The following is a 25,739-nucleotide window of genomic DNA, read 5'->3' as shown; positions in this document are numbered from 1 at the left end:
AGTTCAACCCACCCATTAGACTCTAGTCCCACTTCCCTTCTTCTGGCTGTGCTCTCTGTCCTCATTCCCGAGCCTAAGTACCCAAAATGCAAAACATAGTACGTTATAAGGAGAAGAAATAAATATCGTGCTTGAAAGAGCTCACAGGTGAGGAAATACCGTGGTCAATTTAGGAAGCTTGGAAAACAGCTGTGACCTCCAGGATCCACAGATAGACGAGGAAAAGAGTGAAAAGTAATGGACGATAAAATATTGTATGTCCAAATAAGATACGTGACATAGTACACAGATGTGTATGCCAAAATATGAAAGCAAATTGTCTCATAAACTCTCTCTATTTCAATAGAATGCCCCACATCAGTGTTATCTCCACTGCCAATTACCCCTGCATGGACACCTTCTCCTTCTTTTCTCTTCACCACTGCATAAGGGTGACAGGAGAGGAGCCTTTTGTTACCACACCAACCACACCATCGGGCACAGACTGCTTCACCTCCTCTGACTCATCTGCCAGCTTCTTTGGAAAACCACTCACCCAAATGCCAGTCTCGCGACCAGACTCCAACCTCCTCCACCACACATCCCACAGTGTACTTCTAGTCAGGTTTGCAAGACCCTGATCAGTTAACATGTTTAAACACTTTGGTTGCCTTATTTGGTTATTGATTGTCCTGGCACCTATACAATTTGTGAAACATATAGTTCTGTAATAGTTTTCCCTTCAGTGGTGTGCCTACAATATTTTATATGCTGTATAGTAGTTTAGCCCAGTATATTGTCTTTTTAGAATTTTTTTTCCACATTTGACAATATAGTCACTGCCATCTTGTGGGTATTTGGTGGTTTGTGTGAAATGAGTTAGTCTCTTTCCCCAGTGAGTCTGTGCACCTGTTGCTACTCACTCTTAACAAAACACCTTTTGGATAATTACTTAGTGGAAATGAAGATGCTTGGTACAGTTAGAGACACAGCCTGCACAATTTGTTTTCAGAAATTATTGTAAGTAGACACAGGAACCTGGCACTATTTGTTTACACTTATTGTAGGCAGGCAGACCGATTGTAAACATTGCGCTGTTCGTAGCATGTAATTTTATTTTAGGTAACAAGTACACATTTTGTGTTGTGTGCTGAATGAGTTCGATGTGCAAGCAGACAGGAAATGGGGATGTGCAGCAAACGTTTGGTGTAATCATCAGTCACAGATGGACAGACGCCAAACTTTTCAATTACTTTGTATGAACCTCTGTCACAGCAGTTTAAACAAATCCGTTGAAATTACCGCTGGGACGGTTCCCACTGGAAAAGACAGTAATCACACATTTTTTTAGGTTTCACCTGTGCAGCACTTGGATGTGCTTGTTAAATCTATTATTTTGAATATAAACTTAAGACAGTAACAGGTGCAGTTACCCTACTGGCAATAGGGCCCTAATTTGAATGGTGCCGCCGGTGCAGTGACCCGGGGTCAAAAGTTGTCAGAACTCCCGGGGCCAAAAGTTGTCAGAACTCCTCTAAACACATGGTGTTGCTATTATATCAATTCTGTTATTTCCCTCTTTCATTTTTCAAAATGTTGCTATTACTTACCCACGCTATACCACTAGTAACAGCACAATGTATTACCTTTTGTACATAAACAAGTCATAACACTTTAACAGACTTTCTATAACGTATACTGTACAACAACTCAGCAAATTACAACTTACAACAAAAACAGCTTAATTTTAATCACATTGGCGAAACCAAATACTTGTTTTTGTCTTGTGTGCCATCCAATCTCTAGACTAGCATTGTATGACCAATGTTGGGAGAGTTGGGCAGGACTGATGACCTCCGTGAATACTGGTGTTATAGGCAAAGATGAAGGGATGGAATCTTAGAAGCACCTGGAATACCATGTTTCAGGCTCGGTGGTGGTGCGACATAGGGATGGATTGTCTTTTTCCCAAACGTCCAGAGCAAAATAGACAACCATTTGCTACGTCATGCTCGTGTGAACGAGTAGGCTAAAAGATAAACTAGCCAAATATCGTATCCATTGGGCATTTCATGTTATCCTGCTTTTGTGTTATGTCTTTTTGTGGAGAAGTGTGGCTCGCTGGTTAGAAGCGGCAGACTCTGAAGCAGAGGTCAGGCCTGGGTTCAATTCCTGCCTCGGCGGGTCTTGGGCTCAATTTCCTCGGACCTGATAATTCTCGGCTCGGTGCCTATTCTAATCATGGGGTCCCACGCTGCAACTCTGGACAATAGCTTGCTTAATCTCCACAACGGCCCCAACAGATCCGGGATGCCTGGCTTCACCCTGGGGGTTCCTAGGAGGGGGCCCTCTTACAGGGAAAGCCAGGAAGGGTTGCACAGCGGTATACAGTGCCAGGATGCCCCGAGATGGGGCGACAGTGCGCTTTACAAGTATACACACATTAACATTAACATTAACATCAATTGCTACGGAATGCATCACCTGCAGCAGCTGCAAGAGAAATTTGAACTTGGTAGTTTTATACAGCTTTCAATTGGGGAAAAATCATATAAACTGAGCATAAAAATGCATAGTGTGGTAAAGGAAGTACAGGAGTCCACAGAGTCACCCCAGGCATTCTATGATGTCATCAACATTCTAATCAGTAGAGCACCACAGAGAAGTAGTTTACTACACATAGCAAACCAGAAAAATGAGGCAATTCCTAAAAGTAAAAGCAGGTCAGCACTATCCTGTATATATAACTTTTGTCATACATGCTGTAATCCAGGCTTCTGCATCTTTCAGATGGACATGTCAACCTTTTCAGTTATAGTGGGGCATTGGATGGAAACAGTGAGGTCTATGTTATTGACCCTATACGCTGTGTGACGGTGGTCATTAGTAGTGAGTGAAGTTTGCCATGAAGTTCACACTTTTGTCTTTTTTGCAAGCTGGGTTTGCGTCTTTAAACAAGTTTGCCATACTTCGTAAGCTAAATAAGGTTTGTCAGACCGCGTTGCTTATAAATGTATCGGTCATTTTATGACTCATACACTTCAAACCAAAGTCGGTTTTACATACGTCGTAATTGCATCTAAATTTGTATTTCACAGGTTCGATTACACTGGATGTGGCAGTTCAGAAGGTGACTTCAAAGAGTGTACAGTGGGAAGGTGGAAGAAGGATGTTCTGTCTGTTTTGGATGAACTCTCAGAAGGACCACAGGTTACTAATAAATATATTTGCAACTGAGGCGCTCAGTGCGCTTATATGCAACAACAAAAAAAACAGATGTTGGTTTATAGGTATTGCTTAGCATTAATACTTTTGACTAGTTGTTTATAATTTAAAGAATTGTGTTCTAAAGCTACATTCCTAGTGGAGCATGCTATCTAAATCCCTCTAAAACACTTACATTCTGAAAATAGTTAATCATTTATTTTTTTATACTTTAATATAGTTGGCGTTGGTTGTAAATGGGGCCATAATGCACATTTCTATGGATATGATTTACAGTTTTGTGAATGATCTAGTAAATAAAAGGTATAGGTGCAAGATGTTCAGTCAGTTTTTAAATGCTGCCCGGTCGAATTAAAATGTAACACTGAAATACTTTTGGCTGAAATTTCACGCTTATTGACCCCCCCCCCCCCCCCCCCCCCCCCCCTAATAGTAAACAGGAAATAGCTCATGTGAGCATCACCGGATACACAGGATAATGTTGACGTTGCTACTTCCACTTAGGTAGCACCTCTATCCCTGGGAAGTTCAAACTAAGGAATTGATCGGCTACACTCTTGGTTTGAAAGGGAGCAGGTTTACATGTGCCTTTTTTTCTGTATCTTTGGATCTTCTTTTAGACTGATACACCTTACAATAGCGCCTCACCCTGCAGAAGTATAAATTACAGCATGCAAAAAAGATACCAAGATTAATCTAGCCAACCATGTTGTCTGTATTGGACATCAGGTCAATGAAGTAGCACTTTGTGAATGTGTGATATGATTTCGAAGTTATTGTGCAAATCTCATTGACTGGGACATCTCATGAATGTTGCAGTAACAGCTGTTCCTCCTTTAGCGGGAGCCATGGACTTTCCCAGGAGGGCTGTGTTTGACTTCTCTTTCATACTGTGATGGGCTCTACTGTACAGCTCTTCACTGCTTGAGGAACCAAGTCAAAGTGAATGCGTTCAAATGTACTGACTGTTGAAGTTCTTTTAGGGCAATATATCAGGACTATTATGGACATAAGGTATGAAAGGCCTCTGCTCTGTAGCTGTCTGTTTAATCTGAATATTTCAATGTTCCTCGTTTTCCTACAAAGTCTCAAATTAATCCCGGATCAAAGAACATCTTATTGTAATAGTGTAAAGCCAGTGAACACAAATCCTCAAGCATTGACCTTGCTGATGTCACAAGGTTTGCTGCTTTAGGGGCTCCTTATGGTCTTTTAGAAAACTTAAAACTTAAAATCACTTTAAACAAGGTTAGCAATAATTACACATAAGTGGCCATTTTCAAAGGATATATTTTTTAGGTCTATCCTTTAAATTTGAGTTTTTCCAGTTGTGTATGTATTGTGTTCTGAAATAAATATTTTGAAGTGCGTCTTTTCTACCTTTTGTGTCGAGGGTTTTTTCAGTTTAAATGTTATTTTACTAGTATTGTACTCACTTGTTTGGATACAATTGTTTTCGTTGAAATAATTTAGCCAAAAATAACTAATAGCATGAGACAAAAATACACTAATGATTTAGCAAACACCTGAGCGACAAAAAGTATCTGATCGTCCTAAAAACTATTTGAGATCCCAGTTTAGATCCTCTGTGAAAAATAAGTTGTCTCTGGTCCTTTCAGTTAACGATCTGTTGTGTATTTATCTAAACACACATCCACCCCCACACACCCCTAGCCCCAGATACACATCCACGAACCAGCTGCCACCGCCAAACACCAAGGAGTACTTTGGTAGTTCTGAAACTTTTCACTTCATAGCACAAGCTACTTAAACGACGTCTCTTTTGGTGAGATTGCGGCAAGACTGATTCCTTTCCAGAGCTCCAATCAACAAAGCACAATCAAGCTAGCTCATACTGTTTACTGGTCCATGGTGACCCTGCTTCTGGTAGGAAATATAAAAGAGAATTCATGTAATTATCGCTGATCTCTTACAACACCAGATTGACCTCTAAGAGGAAAAGGAAACTGTGAAATGGGACATGGTCCTTCGGAGGCAGGGGTGAGTTGGAGATCTAAGTTTATCTGAGCAAGAAACAGAAGCACAGAAGAGCAAGTCTCCATCCTTCTACATTTGTCAAACTGTTTCCCTTAAAATACCATTCAAAATTCTACTCCATCACAAGCTCCGCATACATTCTCCACTTGAACACATTAAGATTCCTCTCACACACAATCCCCTATTTGTCAGCAACTATACCACCCATATTACATGCACACCGAATTCAGATTCGAATTTTATACCATGCAATATTGCCCGAACTAAATTACTGACTAAAGAACATTTGGCCTGGTTTATATTTCGACAGACAGCCCGTTGTTCAGCCATGGGGACAGAGTAAATTACTTCGCCCCCATGGTGGAGGGACGGCCTGCCAAGTTTATAAATGACTGCTAAGCTGGTGGTCATTTATAATGCATTGGCAGAAACCCCCATCACAGTGGTTCCTGTCAGTGCATATTACTGTTTAGTACAAACATGGTGCAACCCTGCATCAAACAAGTTTTTTTTCTCTAAAAAGAGATTCCTGAAATGAAATAAAATATGCTTCTCTCCATGGTAGTCATCCCACATGGTAGGGGGGGGGCGGAGGGTGGAGGGCATTATTTGTTTTGTACTCTCCCTCACAGCACAGTTAAAAAAAAATGGCTTTATGTCGGCCCATCCGGATTGCGTGGGCGGACATACAGCCATTTCTCCGGGAGCCCTTAACTCTATTGGGCCATCACAGAGGTGTGGCTATGGCGGGGCAGAGTAGTCATAGGTGTAGCCAAATGTAAATCCGCCCACATCTATATTTGGCAGGCAAACCGCTGAGACGGAGTATACATACCGGCAACAAATAAATGAGTTCCATAATCCTCAATATTCTAAAGCACCATCACTTTCCTATCCCTCTTAATACTCCCTGCATCTACCTTCGAAATCACAGTACTAAGACCCCCATTATTCGATTCACCTCGTCCATTCACCTTAACAGCATTGTTAAAAACCTCCGTAACTTCAATAGGATTTGGCCAAAGAGAACCACCTTGTTTCACCACCACCCGTCAATTTTGCGCATGCTATCGGACCCTCTGCAGCTTTTACCTAGGACTTCCTCTTTCTTCTCTTATTCACGTAGACATATGTTCTCTTTATACAAGCAGGAAGTGTGTACCTGCTGTAATTTTTCTATGTCTTTGTACTGGACTCATCTCTGTTTAGTACGTGAAAAAAGACACGGTTAGATTAACTGGTTTTAAAATGGGGGAATCTAGCATAGAAATTAAATAATACTTTGTAAATAATAATTAAATGAGCCTTCCATTCTTCTGAAGTTGATATTTGAGTCAGTCATGTCGAGATTCAGAGTTTGTATTTTACTGAGCTGTCACTCCAGATGAAGGTACTTTTCCTTCTAGTTTTGACAGATAGACTGGCGCTCCGTAAAGGTTACGTTCAGTTCTTAATTTTTCTTCGTTCTATTTTTAAGGTTAAGTTCGTCTTTTAAAACTTTTAACATTTGAGGATACTTTTCGTAGAACGCGCAGTAGATCTTGTGGTTTGGATTAACCAGCATCACAATCCGCATTATAACGAGCAAGCAATTATATTTTTCCTAGTACTGCGTATTTCTTCTGCTTTATTTCCAGAGATTTAGTTTTGTCATCTTTTCTACAGTATAAATATTTTCTACAACCGGCATCATAGAGAGGCGACGTCTGCAGAATCAACATTCTTTTATATAAAGCCTTATGCTTATAACACCTTCGCTCAATAAAATAAGTGGGTGTTTTTTTTTTTAAGAAGAGTGAAATTGTAGTTTTGTATGCTTTTGATGTACACCTGCGTCTACATGCAAGCACAACATTACTGTCTAAATGTAATTTTTTTTTAATTCAAGCACATGCTTTGGTCCTCTTCTTCCACTATTTTCTTTTGCGGTACAAAAGATCAGAGGCTAGTTAAAACCTGTATTAGATTTCCAAATAGCAAATAAGTGCCGAAATGAAGAATGGTGGCATTTCTTCATGTTATTGTCTTTGTTTTCAGAAAGGAGGAACAGAATGTGGACAATAGACCCTGGATTGAAGATTGATCCAAGCATGTTTTCCAGAGGCATGGTAGTGAAGGCAATGTTGCTATGGAGACTGAAAATGATTATGCACAAATTAATTCTGTAACAGCGCCATGAGTCTTCTGGCACCGTATGTGGGCCATATATTGTCTACCTCTTTTGACACTGGCAAGGTCCCACACGGGTGGAAACAGGCAGTCGTATTGCCTCTTAAGAAAAAACCCCATATCAGTGCGTCCCAGCTTAGCAACCTGCGCCCTATTTCGCTCCTACCCTTCTTCTCGAAACTGGCGGAAAAGCTGGTCAACCAACAACTCTCAGCACACATAGAGTCTAGAGGCCTCCTGCATACCAACCAGTCGGGCTTCCGGGCCCGCCACTCCACAGAATCAGCCCTCCTTTTTTCGACTGAGGCACTGAGGAAGCACGTGGACGACGGGCACGTGGCGGCATTAGTTCTCCTGGACCTCAGCGCAGCCTTCGACACTGTAGCACATCATACGCTGCTACAGTGTCTGAAGAAAGGAGGGGTGACAGGCACGGCCTGGTTATGGCTGGAATCTTTTCTTACAAACCGTAGCTTCTCGGTGGAGCAAGGAGGAGCACGCTCTGACACCTTTGACCTCGGTCAAGGAGTGCCTCAGGGATCAAGCCTGAGTCCAACCCTCTTCAATTTGTATGTCACCCCCGTGGCTACCACTGCGGAGCGCTATGGGGTGGAAGTAGTGACATACGCAGACGACACTCAGCTGGTGGTCGCTCTGACCCAACCTGCTGAACAAGCCGCCTCGAACTTTTCATCATGCCTCCAAGAGCTCGCTGGATGGATGGCGAAGAACTGCCTCCGTCTGAACGGAGACAAGACTGAGGTGCTAATTGTAGGAAAACCCCCCTCAGTCTGGTCGTCAGCCTGGTGGCCACAGACCCTGGGGCCTCTCCCTACCCCCAGTGATCAGGTCAAGAACCTCGGAGTATGGGTGGACTCAAAACTTAATTACGACTACCACACCAGACGGGTAGCTGGTACGTGCTTTTCTATTCTACGGAAACTCCGTAAGACCCTGGACCTGCTCCCAGAATCCTCAAGGAAGACCCTGGTCCACGCTCTTGTCACTTCGAGACTGGACTCTGGCAATGCCTTGTATCTAGGCGCCAACGCCACTAGTCGGCGTCGACTGCAGACAATCCAGAATGCTGCCGCCCGCCTGGTCCTCCGGCTGCCCAGACGAGCCGCCTCAAAAAAATCTCTACAAATACTCCATTGGCTCCCGATCAATGAAAGGATCGACTTTAAGGTCCTATGCATTGGTCACAGGATCGTACATGGCAAGGGCCCTGCCTTCCTTCGGAACCTACTCTGCCCCTACACGCCAACCAGACAACTCCGCTCATTAGGAGCAGGCCTCCTCGCTGTCCCCAGACACAAGAGAGCCAGAATGGGGGGGAGATCCTTTCGTTCTCTGGCGGCACATAAATGGAACTCTCTTCCCCTGAGCCTAAGATTGGAAACATCGGAGCTCATCTTCCGCAGGAAACTTAAAACATTCCTCTTTCCTAAAGAATAGCCCCGCCTTTGTCTTACTGACTGAGTAACTAGTTCTTCTGACAGCGCGGGGACACACTGACAGTGTAACCAGGCGCTATACAAACTCAGAAATAAATAAATAAAATAAGAAAAAACACATTCCCATACTGGTGCCAATAAATCCCAGTATGACCCACGTCCACCTCAGAATCAGTATCCTCAGTGTAGAATATCAAGGATATGTTAATTGCAGTATGACAGTAGCTTCGACCAGGCCAGGCGGTGTCACAGATCCTCCTTACCCTCAGATTTATCCGCCATCAGTGATGATGCCAGATTCTACGTCAAACATGACAAAAAGTATGTTCTAAGAGGACCCCAGTTATCCTAAGGTCAGTGCCTTGTATCGGATGCTTGTGTGTTTTACTGACAAATATGTTATGACCATTGTGGTTTGCAGAGTTGTGATTTTGTTTATTTCTTAATATCGTTAGAACTTTTGTGAAGTCTGTGATACCCACCTGTATGGTGAATTTGTTCTGTGTTGATGTGTCCTCAGATTTCTGTGAAATATATTCTGTTATATGTTATGTATTGTTTCCTAGTGGATTGTGCTTTTCGGTGAACTCTGTGATACCCACCTGTATGGTGAATTTGTTCTGTGTTGATGTGTCCTCAGATTTCTGTGAAATATATTCTGTTATATGTTATGTATTGTTTCCTAGTGGATTGTGCTTTTCGGTGCACAGGAATGTACAAGTACATTGTTGCATCTGCACTGCTCTAAATTACTATGCGAGTCATCCAGTGTGCATTTTTGCGATTGGTGTTTATTTTCTTGCTTGTTGTAATCTCGTTAAGGCCCAACTGCATGGAGTGTGTTGTGTAAGGCATGTAGGGGGTTGTCTAATTTGTTTTCTTGGGTGTTGTGTTGCTTATCTGCATGGTCTTTGATGTCTGGTTGTCGTTTTGTATAACGTGTCCTTTTGGATGTGGGTTTGGAATGTATACTTTTTGCTTATAAAGATCCTCTAGATGCAGGGGTTTCCTGTGGAAGAAAAGCACAGTCTAAGGCAATGGAAGCCACACACTACACAACACTTAGAGCCAGCAAATTCCAGCCATATAGGCTAAAGATACGAAAAAATCCCGACCAGTACTCCTTCTGATGCACATCTGCAATGACACCCAGGAAAAACAGACCAACTAAAATTCCAAACTGGGATCACCAGAAAGCAGAAGTCTGTAAGGAGCACTTCTCTTGACTTACGAGAGAATCAAAACCTAGTGAATGCTCCCTTAGGGATGCCACTTTTACGTGTTCCAAATCCCCTCTTGAGCACAGGACTGGAACTGTGCATGTCTGTGTCACCCACATTCAAAGCTCTCACTTATCCTCCAGCCAAAGCCACTTATGAGCACACGTTCCATTACCATACTGAATAGATGCGGTCTCCCCATCTGCCTGATCCACTAGACATAAGGGGTGGCCCGAATAAACCTCTAGAGTTTTGCGCTAAGCATATATAAAGGACAAAACAGTAAATGTAGTGGGATCAATATAAATTCTTTTGTCGACAACATATACTATTATAGGACATCATTGTCACTGGTATAGTACATTATTTACATTTAAGTTTAACCTCTGAACACCTCCTTCAGTGTTACAATAGATCAACAATTTATTATGTGCCTACTTTTTGCAAGAAAAAATGCAAAAACTTAAAAAACACAGTCACACTATTCTCTTAAGCATATGGGTGGAGTACCCATTGCACATTGCATGTTTTAAGCCAGGTACGCCAAGAGATAGTCCAGTTTCACTGTAGCCATCATCTAATGGTAAAGTGGAGATCATTCAATATGATTAGGTCGGCAATCCATATCTTGATTTTCTTTTTTTCTTTCTTTTCTTTTTTGTTGTCAGCGTGTACTTCCTTTCTAATATATTGTCCACTTGTTTCGGAAAGTCTGTCTTATGGCCTCTTCATGACTACACAAGGTAGTGTGAATTCACATTTAAATTAATACAAAACAACAATCTCTAATAAGTCAAAACACCTTCAGGCACGTATGTAAATATATACATATACTTTTGTAAATTGATGCTTAAGTGCTTATATCTTGCAAAACGGTAGTAAAAATGTAATGGTGCAGCATGCGTGTACCTGCCAGAAACTTAAATAAGGGACGCCATGTAAATGTATCATGTCCTACTCATGCATGTGTTTATTAAAACCTAGTGGGCATGCCACCACATGCTTTCCTGTGCAACCGAAGTGTTGACGTATTGTAATACTGAAGGAGGTGTTTGGAGGTTACACGTAAATGTATTGAATGTATTGTACCATTAAGATGATATCCAATAATATGTTATTGTCGACAAAAGAGGTTAGATCTATCCCCCTAGAGTTACTGTTTTGTCCTTTACATTTGCCTGATCTGACATTATAATCTAACTCATGCAGGCTACTGCAAATGAAGTGAATCTGGGATGTCATCCCCCCATGCTACGTGTTCTCCACTTTTCCTCCAGCCAAAGCCACTCGAGCCCACGTTCCCTCTTCATACTCAATGCATACTGTCCGCTAATATGCCTGTTCTGGCACAGATACCTAACTGATGGAGGTTACAGTAAATCAAGTGAACCTGTGCAATGGAACCAGGACTGCAACCATGAACCATGCAGGGTACCCGTTGGTGACCCGGTAGGTGTTGGTATTACTAAGAATACTGAGCTTCAGTTCTGACGGTATTCAACAATGTGATCCATACATATCCTCTCCACATCCCCTTAACATACCACAAGCATGGAGGGAAATACCAAGCCCACCCTACATCCAAATAGTTCATCCGGTAAGGTTCAGGGCTCATGCAACACGCCGGTCTGACTAAAGAACAACACAAGCCCACTTAAGTAGACCGCTGAAACGGGCAACCTGCATCCAAAATCATAACCCACCAGTCTCTGCACAAGATGCTTGCATACACTCTGCATCCAGAGCAGCTGGCAAACGGAGAAGGGCATTATAAATGGCTGAAAAGCAGGCCCACCAGAAGACAGGACTGTGACTTCAAAGCTGACACCGAAGAGAAGACTGCCAGATAACCCTGCTACATAAGATGAGCAGTCCAAGGGAACAGCCCACAAAGGATCACAAACGCTAGGCCGAGAGAACGCCTCCCAGTCATCAACATAAAGGACCATAATAGCTTGAGGGTCTGACTGACCAGCTCTAAACAATTACTTGGAGAGAATACCAACTTAAGTTAAGATGTATATTAACAAAGCAGGGGGTAATCAATATAGAATGGTTATGGCAGGATGTCGGTATTTCAGCATCCAGACGTATCTCAGTGGTGTGAATTACTTGTTGAAAATCGTAGAGGGGACTCAACAAAGCATGCTCTGATAGGCCGAACTGATTAGGCCTACCTCAGATCATCCTACTGTTCTCACTCATGCTTACAAGCCTATACATCCCAGTCACCCTTGCTGTGTTGCAAGAAAATGAGTTGCACGCTTCTCCTCCACCACCTTAATTATGTTTAAGGAATTTCAAATTTTTAGCAGGGAATAACATTTGAGGGTGAGATTTTCACAAAGGGCAAGCAGTGCTGTGGTGAGGAAAGCACACCATGCTTCCAATGTTTTGGCCAGGACACTACATTTTTACGGGATTTGGTAGGTTATATTTTTTACACTGTTAATCCCAACTACTTTTTTATTCTATATTACTCTCCCAATCTCCCCGAATGTTATGTTATTTAATTGTGGTTGATTGTAAAGTGATTATATGTGTATGTTTCGTATTACTGTACCGATTGTACTGTATCTATTGTATCCACTAGCAGACCATCTAACTAATATAGTTTGACCTCTGTGGCCTTTCTAGAAGTTGTTTAAAGAAAATCAAGCAACATTGTTGCAATTCAAATGTAATGTTCTGATGTATTTTAGTGATTTGAAAGTAACATAATTTCTGATGGATAATTTTTACCGCAGATTCCTTCCCTTGTATATATTTCTTAGGCACACCAGTAGATGGCATCATGCGTTTCCGGGTTGATGTTCTGCTTATGAAGTGATGATGAAGCTGCATATCGGCCCCACTCGTGTGCTATAAAGTCAGTTCTTTGTATTCCACGCCTTCAGAAGCGTATCCGCAGTTCTTCTCCTTTTGTCCATCTTGAGATTTCCCTAATATTTTGTCAACATTTAATAATGGTTCTTCCTAACACAACAGGGTTTAAGCTTTGTAGAGACTGTCACAAGCAGATGTCTTTGACTGATCCCTACTAGGTATGTCCCTGGTGCTTGGGGTCAGACCACGACCCTAGGACCTACGACAACTGCTCCCAGGCAAAGACCATATTCGATGGCAAAGCTCTACGTCGCTTAACACCATAGGGCTCCATGTCTTGCCTGTCGAGATCAAAAGATCAAAAAAAGATCAAAAAATTCCTGCTCCTGAGGTTGCTCCTGCTGAAGTTCTCCATCACAGAGAAAGTCTTTGGGTAAGCCCAGGAAAAAGTATAAGAAATCCAAGGGATAAGCCCATCCTTTCTTCTGGTCTCCAGAGAAGGCTACAGGGCATCAACGTGCCACCCCGTTTCTCTCCCGAGGTCCTGATGAGTCGATGCAGAGTCTGGTCCCATGCACCATGAATTTTCAGGTCTGTGGGCAATGTCACAGCAAGGGAGGCCTTTAGTGATGCATTGCTGTGTATCTTTGGCACTCTGCCAGTTCTCTCTGGCTCACACCGGGGCTCCAGGAATCCGCACGGGCCTCCAGTCGGACTTCTGTTGATGGGTTCCTCCATGGTGAGGTCTGTGCTCCTTTAACCGCTTCAGGTTCTGCACCAGCTTAATTGCCACCTTCAGTTCTGGCGCAAGTTTCCCCTCTGGTCGCTTTACTTCTACAACAGAGGAGGAGGTGCCTACTATAGTGGTCTCTGACACTGAGGTGAACTTGTCCCGTCCCATCCTATGCCTCGCTGCAAACCTATAGGCGACCAGCTTATTAGAAATACTTCTGATTCTGATACACGACCCATATCATGTGGAGGTGCACACGCTGTGTATCAACTTTTCAGATTATGAAGACAAACTGCACTATGATGATGGGGACGTGTTTGTCCCACGGTATGATGAGGACAATTGGTATGAAGCATTACAGGATGCTAGGGGTTTGGACAACTCCCCAAACACCGGACTTTTGTCTCCCCTGGCTCTGCCACAGAGGAGAGTGCATCTTTTGCAGTGGTAATCATACGAATTGCAGAGGTCCTAGCCCTGCAGCTTCCCACTATGGAGGTTAAGACTAATGTCCTCACAAAGGTCCTTCAGCCAGGCCAGATCCCACTGTGATATTGTTGTTCCTTCTCCTTTAAGATCATAGAACTTATGATCTGCATTCTTTCTTGGAACATGAGGATTTCATCTGTCAGTTGATCTATGTCTGTTTGTGGATGAGGTTAATAAACCCACTTACCTGCTTCACGATGTCCTGTTTTCTTCTTTAATGTGGAAGACACCACATTTATTTGGCGACGATTGGTGAAACAACCTCAACATGACGACGAAGGACCGAACTTCATCTCTCCTCCAGCGGCTGTATGTATAAGAAGGGAAGCGTTGACTTCACGGCGGCTGTGAATGACGGGAGATCTGTTTTCTCCTAGTTAAAGTTACGGTGAGGAGAGCGGAGGGAGGATAGAATTGTTTTTTCAAGAAATTGCGGCTGCAGTTTTAAAATAGAAATTTTTCGGGACTTTGCACGTGAAAGCTGCTGACGTAAGGGCTGACTCTGCGTTCTAGTTACACGCGTCTTACGTTGCGCTTCAGCTTGACGTATAAGACGCTGCGTTCCAGCCTGAACATTGCGTTTCACCCGAAGGACGTACGTCTCTCACCATTGTTAACTCAAACGTTCTGAGTTAAAAAAAGAAAAGAGAATGTGTGCGTTCAAAACCATCTTTGTTACGTATTAAATAAATAAAAGACTGCCTCTCAGCCTTCGACAACTTTATTGAACAAAGGCTTTTTTCAGTGCGTTCTAAACCATCTTTGTTACGTATTAAATAAATAAAAGACTGCCTCTCAGCCTTCGACAACTTTATGGAACAAAGGCTTTCTTCATTTTTGTGACGAAGTTACTTGCCAGGTTATAAAAAAAAAACACTCTTTTGACATATGAATATTGTGTAAGGAGAAAGCATTTTTCTTTACTAAAAATTTACATTCTTGCTCACCACGTTTATTCAAGAAAGTACAGTTAATATTAACAGTATATTTAATCTTTAAGATATAAAAAAGTTAATTCAGTTATATATTCTTTTAAAAAAAAGAACAACCTCTAAAATAAATACAATTTAAAAAAAATGCAGAATGTTACTCAACCTGCTTTTTTCCTAACGAGCCCAGGTGAACCAAACGTAAAATGGAAAAAAATCTTTGCAAATTATGTAAGAGTTTGTGGGACAAATTTAAGTGCAGAAAGGAAACATTCACTACTTCTACATTGTCTTGGCGGAGAGGGACAGGATGTTTTGGAGCATTTGCCTGATTTAACTGCGGCGGAACAAAGAAACTTAAATGAGTATCAGATTGCTATTCTTCAACTAGATCGACATTATTTGCCGAGACTCAGCACTATTATGGAGAGGTATCACTTTGGATTAAGGGAACAAAAAAAAGATTAAACGGTAGAAGAATATGTATCTTCTCTAAGGAAGTTGGCATCTTCGTGCAATTTTGGTCAAACTTTGGATGAAAGAATTCATGATCAATTTGTTTTGAGATGTGCGCATGATGACATTAGGAAAGAACTCTGGCTGAAGGATGAACCTCCTCTCGAAGAAGTATTGGTTATTGAAAAACAAGTTGAACACATGACTAAATGTGTTGGTGAATTAAAGAAAGAGAAACCATCTTGTTCTGATTCAAAAGAAGAAACAAAAGTAGAGGAGACTGTATGTCAAATTAAGAAACAGGAGGGTACAGGATTACAGGAGAAGCAAAATTGGGTGTTAAATGTTATCAAGACGATCTTTTGATCTATGGTAATGATATTCAAGAACATGATAGACGTGTGTGTGATGTGTTGAAACGCTTAGATGAGGCGGGCATGTCTCTTAAAAAGACTAAGTGCAAGTTTAGAGTAGAAGAGGTTAATTATTTAGGACATCATATTACTGGTAAAGGTGTTTTTCCAAAGAAAGATTTGGTTGAATCTATTGACAAGGTAAAAGAACCACTTAATAAGGAGGAGTTACTCTCTTTTCATGGGATGGTTGAGTTTTATGGGAAATTTATTACCAATTTTGCTGACAAAACTCATAATTTAAGAAGGTTGACGGCCAAAAATGTTGTTTTTGAATGGTCCCCTGAGTGCAAGAGTGAATTTGTGAGTATCAAGAAAGAGTTAAACAAGGCTCCCTCTCTTCGTGCGTTTGTTCCTGGTCTTCCTACTGTTTTATTTACGGATGCAAGTGACAAAGGTCTTGGTGCAGTTCTTGATCAAATTTAGAAACTTGATTTGGGGTTCTAAGGTGTGCATTCTATCTGATCACAAGCCTTTAAGATTTCTTGAAGAAAGGTTTGGATGCCATATCTTCGAGGATCAGAAGATGGGTTGTTTCTCTACAGGAATTTGATTTTGAAGTTCAGTATATTCCAGGTGTGGCAAATAGGTCAGCTGATTGTTTATCTAGATTGGTTGATACAGAAAATCTTCATGAGGATGACACGAATGAGTTGGATGAATACATCAATGTGTGTGAGGTCACTGATGGGGCAATAGAAGAGTCTGAGTGGATGAAAGAGTTGGAGAAGGATGAAGAGATCTGTAGAGTTATTTCTTCTTTGAAGAGCCATTCTCGCTTGGAGAAGCCGTGGTTGTTGGTCTCTGGTGAACTTTCTGTTACTGAAGGTTTGTTAACTCGTGGAACAAAACTTGTTCCTCCTCTTGGAATAAGGAAAAAATTGTGGAATTGTGAGAACGAAGGAGATTCTTCGTATGCAATTCTGGTGGCCTGGCATGGATTTAGAAATAGAGAGGTTGGTCAGGGATTGCGTAGAATGCTGTGCAAGTGACAAAATCTTTAAGACAAAACAAATGCCTATGGTTAAAAGAGTTTTGCCAAGTCACCCTTGGGATGAGGTTGCGATTGATATTTTGGGTCCATTATCTGGAGTTTCAGATACTCCGTATTTAATTGTCCTCATTGACCTTTATTCCAGATGGATAGAAGTATGTGCTGTTAGAGAGATTACCTCTGAATCAGTCATTAAGTTTTTGGAGGGTGTGTTCAACAAAGAAAGTTTTCCTAATAGCTTGTTGTCTGATAATGGACCTCAATTCTGTTCAACTCTGTTTGCTGAATTCTTTAAAAAGTGTGGTATTGTACATAAGAGGTGTTCTTTATACCACCCTGAAACAAATGGTGCTGTTGAAAGAGTCAACAAGACTCTTAAGGAGTCAATACAGTTAGCTCGGTCTTCTGGTTTGAACTGGAGGACAACTCTACAGGACAGGATCAATGTTTATCAAGTTGCTCCTCATTCATTTACTGGGAGGTCTCTGTTTGAATTATTCAAGGGGGGGGGGGTTCCTAATACTTTGTGGTGTCCAGGGTGGATGAAAAACAATAAAGGTCTGGTGGATAATGATATTGGTGAATGGAGAAGCAAAGAGTTAGATAAACAAATTGCTCGTAAATAATATTTTGATAACAGAAAGTGTGTAACATATCAAGAGGTCAAAGTGAGTGATTTTGTAAAAATTAAGACACCTGTAGGACGCAAGCCGTGGTCTAAATACACTGATGTTAGAGCTGTTATTAAGGTTTTTAAGAATGCCATTAAGACGGAAGGTGGGAGGATATGGAATAATAGTCGTGTTGTAGTGGTCGATCCTAAGTTATCTGTTTCTGATGCATCTGTGCACAACAATGGTTTATGTAGCAAAAATGTCATCATGTTAAAAACAGTCCTGCTAATGGGTCCAACATATTGTTATCGTACAAGAGGAGTCAAAGAGCACGTAGGGCTCCTGTTTACTTGAAAGACTATGTTTAATTGTTATTGTGTAGTTTCATCACATGAAAATTGTTCTTACTTTTGTTTCTTTCTCTCTTTTGTATTCTTTATCTTATTTCTGTTTTGTTAGGAAGGAAGATGTGTGATATTGTTGTTCCTTCTCCTTTAAGATCATAGAACTTATGATCTGCATTCTTTCTTGGAACATGATGATTTCATCTGTCAGTTGATCTATGTCTGTTTGTGGATGAGGTTAATAAACCCACTTGTACCTGCTTCACGATGTCCTGTTCTCTTCTTTAATGTGGAAGACACCACACCCACCGAACCTCTCCTACCCTGTAATGAGGGACTTATGGGCCCACTGTTGGGCACGTGGTAGGAACCATGCTCTGGCTTTCCAGTCAGCAGGTATACCGCTTATTGCCCCAGGTCAACTCCAGGAGAACCTGAATTTCTCACACAGCAGCCTACACCAGAAAGCCCCCCCCCCCCCCACACACACACACACACTCCCCCTGACCGTGAATCAAAACGGATGGGGGCGTTTGGCAAGCCCACAGCCATTATTTGTGTTTGACAGTGTGTCAGGGACATTTTCTGTTTGCTGTGCTCAATTATGGCCTCACCAGTCCCTATCCAGTGTTCATGAAAGTGATGGCGGTGGTTTAGGTCTTTGTCTTCCCCTACCTCAATAATTATTGAAGGCAGGCTTGCCTCAAGCAGTCCTAGAGCACCTCCAGATGATGGGGAACCTTCTAACATCATTAGGGTTCACTATCATTGTGCTGAAGTCCAACCTGACTCCTGCACAGATGCTTGTGTTCACCGTAGTTATCTTGGATACAGTGCAATTTAAAGCCTTTCCCCCAGAGTAGAGAGTTCAGGGCATTAGGGTTATGATCTAGATGTTACAGCATCTGTCCTGGATTTTCAGTGAAAATGACTCTGAGGCTTCTGGGACTGTTTTCATGAATCCTACTGGTTGACTGTGCTAAGTTGCATATGCAGACTCCACAGTGGGACCTTTAAGCTCAGTGGGCATAGCACCAGAGAAACCAATCAGATTCCATCTAGAGAAGACTACAAAACATCTGTAGTGGTGCCTGTTTAACCGCAAATTGGCTCGCAGCAGACCCTCACCCAAAGCTGATGGTAGTGACATATTCACAGCTGCTGAGTCGGGGGCATCGTCACTCCACCTCAATCTCTCTGTTGGAGTTGAGGGCAATCAGCTTGGCATTGAAGGCCTTTCTGTCAAACCTCCTAGGGAGACTGGAACAAATTCTCACAGACTGCATCAACGCCATTTCGTACTGCAGCAAGCAGGGTGCAATAGGGTCTCTAGTCCCGTGCCAGGAAGCTTTATGCCTCTCGCCCTTTCATATTGGTCAGGCTATCACCATTTTTAAACTTCTTTGCTATCCCTCGAAAGAGGGCAGACTCAATTGTTTGGATCCCAAGAGAGCCCTCAGTTTCAATATTGATCATACAGAGACTATCTGGCAGTGGCGTCTCCTCCTCTAAGGCAGAGGAGCGTTGCACCACTGCTCTCTGCAGTGTAAAAAGGGAAGAATAAAATGATTATAAACATTATTATCATTTTCTTTTTAGTACGAGCTACGGGGCCAGGTTAGGGCGAGGCTGGGTCCAAGGCAGGAGGAGGGGTTGGTGCATCATAAGTGTACATGACAGTTTGGCCGGCCGTTTTGGGCCAGCCAAACAGACATGCACACTTAGCATTTCGCCACCTGGCTGTGTTGCATGGGAGAACTGTCCCAGGCACTGCCTGAGTGGCCAAACAGGCCGCTCAGACCAATCACAACGCTGTTGTGCTTGTGACAGCAGTGTCGTGATTGGCATTGGGGAGTTTGGGAGCCTTTATGCTTCTCTGTTGCCGGGAGTCAGGAAGAGAAGAAGACAGAGGAGAGGCGGCGGCCTTCACAGGGAAGTGATCTTTTTTTATTTTTTCAAACCCCCATTGTATCCACTGCCCGCCTGTTCCGTAGCAGCCGCCACTGCCATCAGATGGATAATGAACTCTTTGTTGGCTGTTGGGGAGCATAGAAAGGCAAGTTGTACAGAAGAGAACCATTTCTAGGAGGATAGTCCTATGCATTAAAATCTGTTACACACTAAGAAGCAGCCCCTTGAAGAATTACAGGCTCATTCCACGTGAGCTGAGACAGCCACTTGCATTGGCTTGCAAAGTGTCTGTCTTGGATATGTGATAGAGAGTTCTAGCTGCAGATTCCTTACCTTTGAATAGCCCTAGGCGTCAAACTAGAACCATAGGATTTTCGAGTACCACTGCTTATTTCGGCCCTGGGTCATTCGGCTCTGCGTCCGCACCAGAAGTGGCCTACCGTATACCTATATAGGCACCACCTCGGCATGCTGAGGTCAGTTCTTTCTTTTCCGTGCCAGATAGCACTTATCTTAATTGAGCTACCCCTCAGTCACTTCTTGACACACATTTTTGACTTTTTGTGGATCATTATTTTTTGTTTAGATTTCATCGGCAGGTTTCAAACCATGTGTGGACAACACACACACACACACAACACACACACGCTCACATACTCACTCACTCACACACACACACTCACTCACACACACTCAATCTCTGGTAACTGGAACCGCAACAAGACTCCAAGGCGTGTGAGGGCTGCCACATCATGCACCCGAAGGCATTGAGAGAATGTTCTTTTCTACCAGCCTGGCACTGCAGTCGGTAAACACTGCAAGCCTATTGGACCAGAGAGGGTGTCCGCATCAAAAGTAGGTTGTGGTTGTTAAACCCCCTAGTTTCCGGCACCAAAGAAGGACGGTGGACTTCGTCCTGTTCTGGATCTGTAACTACTCAACCTCTTCTTGAAGAAAAATTTCAAAATGTCAATGCTTGCCCAAGTTTTGTCTGCCCTAGATCTGGGACTAAATGGTAGAGTTCGACTTGCAGGACGCATACTTCCGCATCCCCGTCCTGCTAGCCGACAGATGTTATCTGCGCTTCACATGGGCTGTGAGCACTTTCAGTTTGCTGTGCTGCCTTTTGGCCTTACCAACACCCCTCTGGTATTCACCAAGATTATAGTGTTGGTCACAGGCCATCTGTGGATGTTGGGGTTTTCAGTCTTCTCCTACATCGATGACTGGTTGTTGAAGGCGGGCTTGCCCCAGGGCAGTTGTCACCTACCTCCACACTGCAGGGAACATCCTACACTCGCTAGGGTTCACTATCAACATGCCAAAGTCACAACTATCTCCCACTCAGATGCCTCCTTTCATCAGACCTGTTCTTGACACCGTGTATTTTAGTGACGAGTCTAGGATATTCAGGCTATGATGCCGATGTTTCAGCCTCTGTCTTGGATTTTAGTGAGACTGACTCAGAGGCTGTTGCGCCTTGTGGCCTCCTGCCTCCTGCTGGTGACACATGCCCACTAGCATATGCAGGCTCTGTAGTGGGACCTGAAGGCCCAGTGGCTGCAGCACTAGGAAAATCTCTTCTACATGATCCAGATGTTGGAGGGAGCTGCAAAAGAACTGCAGTGGTGGCTGATGAACCACAATTGGATCGGTGGCAGATCCCCCCCCCCCCCCCCCCTTCCCCACACCGATCTAACTGTGGTGACAGATGCATCACTCCACTTGTGGGCTGGGATGGCCATCTGGGAGATGAAGATATCAGAGGACTCTGGTCACCTTAGCAGAATCAAATCTCCACATAAACCAGTTAGAGCTTGGGGCACTTCGCTTGGCATTAAACACCTTTCTTCCTTCATTCATGAGAATGCTGATGCAGGTGTTTTGTCATACAACACCACCACCGTGTGGTACCACAATCGACAGGGTGGGGTCATGGGTCTCGTTTCAAGAAGCCCTGCGCCTGTGGACATGGTTGGAACATCAGGGCATTTCCCTGGTGATGTAGCATCTGGTGGGATCTCTGAACACTAGAGTAAACAAATTCAGATGGCTAGCAAACACAAATGGCGTCTCCACCCTGAGGTGGTGCAATGTCTCTTTCAGCAGTGGGGACAGCCTTGATTAGATCTGTTCGCCACTGCTGTGAATGCACAAAGTCAGCAGTTCTGCAGGTAGAGTTTCCAAGAGGGCTCTGACTCGGAGAGGCTTTTTGTCTCGAGTGGAGCTCCAGCCTGCATCCTCCTGTACACCTTTCCAACAATACCACTCCTGCCCGGAGTTCTCAATAAGATCAGGAACGACCAGGCCTAAGTAATTCTTGTGGTTCCGGATTGGGCACAGAAAGTTTGGTATCCTGAGCTGTTGAGCAGGGCCATAAGTCCTCCAGAGAGGCTGCCTCTTCAAGAAGATCTTCTATTGCAGCACAGGGCAGGGTTCTGCACCCATAAATGCACACCCTCCATATACATGCGTGGAGATTGAGCAGTGACAGTTTAGAGCTTTCGACTTTCCTCCCAAAATCTGTGAGGTTACTATGGCAACCATGCGTCCCTCAACCAAGTCTGTGTATGCCTGCCGTTGGGGGAAATTTGTGTCATGGTGTGCTTCCCACAACGTTGACCCCCTATCTGCACCTCTCTCATGAGTTTTCGTGTGTGCATTGTCTTTGGACCAGCAGGGCTCTGCTTTGGGCACAGTCCACCATCTTGGCATTCTTGCGGTTGCCGGACCACCCTTCTCTCCAAGTCACCTGTTGTGGTTAGGTTTCTTGAAGGCCTGCAACATGTTTCCACCTTCGCACTTCATCATGCCGCACTGGAACCTCAACCTGGTCCTCACCTTTCTCATGTGTGCACCATTTGAGCCTCTGCACAATTGTCCCTTCAGGGTAAGTGATCATCAAAACTGCCTTTTTAGTGGCCATAACATTGTCCAGGAGGGTCAGTGAACTGCAAGCGCTCTCCTTGTACCCTCCATATACCAGCTTTTACCCAAAGTGGTTTTCCGGATGCGTGCCTCTTCCTTCCTTCCAAACGTTGTGACTCCATTCCATGTAGGCCAGAACATAACCCTGCCTACTTTTTTGCTCCACCTCATCCCTCCAAATAAGAGAAGAAACTTTAGGACCCCAAAAAGCATTGTCATTCTACCTTGAAAGAGAGTTCTAGGTGGACGATCAACTTTTCTTGGGCTATGTGGGAGAAAAAAAGGGTCAACCTATACAACAGCAATGGATTGTCCTGTGCATGAAAATCAGCTGCAAATCAGCCAAGAGACAGCCTCCTGAGTTTTTGCAGGCTCATGCTACCAGAGCCAAGGCTCCAACCACTGTGTTAGCAAGTGCTGTTCCTCTCTTGGACATCTGTCCGGTAGCGACGTGGGCATCACTGCACACCTTTACAAAACATTACTGCCTGCCCATACAGGTCCTTTGGGAAGGGCACTTTTCCCATTTCAGTCCTGCAGGACTTTTTGGTTTAATAGTTTGCAGACCCACTCTGGGAAGATATTGCTTGGGTATCTATTCAGAGGTAAGGAACCTGCAGCTAGAAGTCTCTATCAGATGAACAGGTTACTTGCCTTTGGTAACACCTTATGTGTTAGAGCCTCTATCTAGCCACAGACTCCTTACTGCCCCTACCATTCTCCTCACTCAGCAAACCGGTTCAAGTGTAATGGACACCCTTCTCAGGGCCTTAATCTTTTCCCCACCAGTGGTCCGTTCTCATTGTGGCTCTGCACTCCTGGTGGGGAAAGTCTCGAAAGTAACTGATGTCAGCACGCTGAGATGTTGCGGATATAAGTACCATACACATCACTTCGAGCGCGGACAATGCCAACCGGTATGCAGGGCTACTGCTTGAAAATCTTTCGGATCCAGTCTGACACCTAGGGATATTCAAAGGAAAAGACTCTTTGGGTAAATAGTCTATACCAGATAAGATGTTACCAAAGGTAAGTAACTTGCTTATCCGTCAGGTTGGTACTTGAGCATCAGTGCACATGTTTACCAAGCACTATTGCCTTGATAGTCTGGTCCGTCGGGATGGCCATTTCTCCCGAAGTGTCCTGAAGGAGTTTTTGATCGGAGCGATTCCATAGACTCACTGCCTAGGGAGGCACTACGTCACTATCTACTCACAAGATGAGGAATATGCGGTTAGAAGTATCAATCAGAAGAATGTTACTAACCTTGAGTAACACTCTTTCTGGTGGATACTCTAACCGCAGATTCTTCATCGCGCTCTCATCTCCCCGTTCATTGGAATGGATTATTTTCCATCTAAGTCCCAATCTAGAGTATTTCAACTAGTCATATCAATTTGCTGTTGGACTCTGCATCTGAGGACTTGGACTAGCCTACGAAAGAAACTCCCGTAAGAGTGCATAGATAGCACCTATATGCTACTCCATTCATCACTTCTGGAGTGGAACGATGTCGACGCAGCATGGCATGTTGCCACCGACTGGGATGCAGGAGTACTGTTTTAGAGTTTTCCAGATCTAGTGTGACAGCTGCCGCGAGATAGAGTATCCACCAGAAAGAGCGTTATGGAAGGTAAGTAAATTGTTCTATAAACCCGGCAGACACGACAAAACTTCAAAAAGTTAAACCTACAATATGCATTCAAGCATCGTGGCATTCTCTAGTAATAAGAAAAAATAGAATTTCTCCAGGTGTGCGCTGGGTTATAAAGCACATTTAAAAAAAAATTGCATACAGCTATTTCAAACTGAAAGTAATTGTCACAGGAAAGCCTGTCCGTAAGATGCAATGTTTAGCTTTATTTTTTTAAATAATTCGATGTACCTAATTAGACAAATGTACGTTGGATTGAAACAAAACCGAAGCACTGTGATTTTAGAACTGAAATACAGTGACACTTGATTTTAAGAACTTTGCAAAATACCATATAGCATCTTGCCACAGAGAGTCAGTTAAGCTGTTTATTTTTCCACTTATTGAGAAAGGTTCCTATGTATTACTGCTTTCTCAGAAGACTGACAAACTGTGTTTTGTCGCAGGTGAGGATGCGTTTACTGAATGTCTTAGGGCCTCTTCTAGTTTTTCCAGTCCAGTGGCATTACGGGAATGGCGGGTCTCCCCCTTTAGAATGTGATGAGGGGCAACCGAGTCTCACAGATATTCATTGGCTTTGAACTGAGTAAGGGCCCCTTGAAGGGTTCGGGCTCCGTAAAGGGTTGGATGCATACCCCTGCGCCGCAGCAGCCCGTGTTACACCCTGCTCCAGTATTTCCTCTGCAGGGAGGAGTGTTTTGTACCTTTTCTTTTGATATTTCCTTACCTTATTTCTTCTCGTTCGCCATTCCTTGTCCTTTTGACAGCCCCCCCCTCCTGTGTCCACAGCATGAGACTGGTCTATCTTTCAGGCTCTCACATTCGTTGAGCGTGCTGTTTGTCAAAAGATGTCGCACATGGCTGAGAGATAAGAAAGGGCTTCACCTCCACTCCAAAACGTTGTAAATCGGTTAACTCGCCTGAAGAGCAAGGGACACTTTTTGTCCCCTGTGGCACAGAAAGAACCAGGTTTAATCCTCACAGGGGTGTCACTTCCACTCCAGCTCGTGATTGGAGTTGCAGCACCAAATATGTATTTCATAAAATATTCTGTTGATATTTAAGTAGCATGCAACAAAAAAAAACAATACAATTGGCGTTCGAATAGATTCCAAATCTAGGCAAAACAGTGATCATTAATATTTCGTTATTCGTGGTGATCATATACCACAACATTTCTGTTTCACTTATTACAAGACCCAGAAGTTCAATCATCTCTCTCAGCCACACAATACAGCAAACATTCTCTCCACATCATCGGGTTTCCTGCGCCTTGTCATCGGTTTTCATCAGCCCCATACTATTTTTAGGTCGAGCAGACCTACCCTCAATGCGTGAGCATTGAAGGTGTCTGCTTCAGACCTATTGTGGCCCGTATTTAGGAATGTGGACAGCCACCA

General features: G+C 43.3%; 1 protein-coding gene across 1 annotated transcript in view; it reads left to right on the top strand.

Annotated features, from left to right (window-relative positions):
- The window catches only part of ABHD10 (abhydrolase domain containing 10, depalmitoylase), a 219,478-nt gene that overhangs the window by 107,319 nt on the left and 86,420 nt on the right, over nucleotides 1–25,739 (top strand). The window contains exon 3 of the mRNA XM_086934417.1: nucleotides 3,078–3,189. Within this exon, the coding sequence (XP_086790543.1) occupies nucleotides 3,078–3,189 (112 nt within the window). The remainder of the gene's footprint in view (nucleotides 1–3,077; nucleotides 3,190–25,739) is intronic.

The sequence above is a fragment of the Lissotriton vulgaris genome, chromosome 8 (assembly GCF_964263255.1).
Source record: "Lissotriton vulgaris chromosome 8, aLisVul1.2, whole genome shotgun sequence".
Classification (NCBI taxonomy): Eukaryota; Metazoa; Chordata; class Amphibia; order Caudata; family Salamandridae; genus Lissotriton; species Lissotriton vulgaris.
Note: the sequence above shows the minus strand (reverse complement) of the source record. Positions and strands in the feature narration are given on the sequence as shown.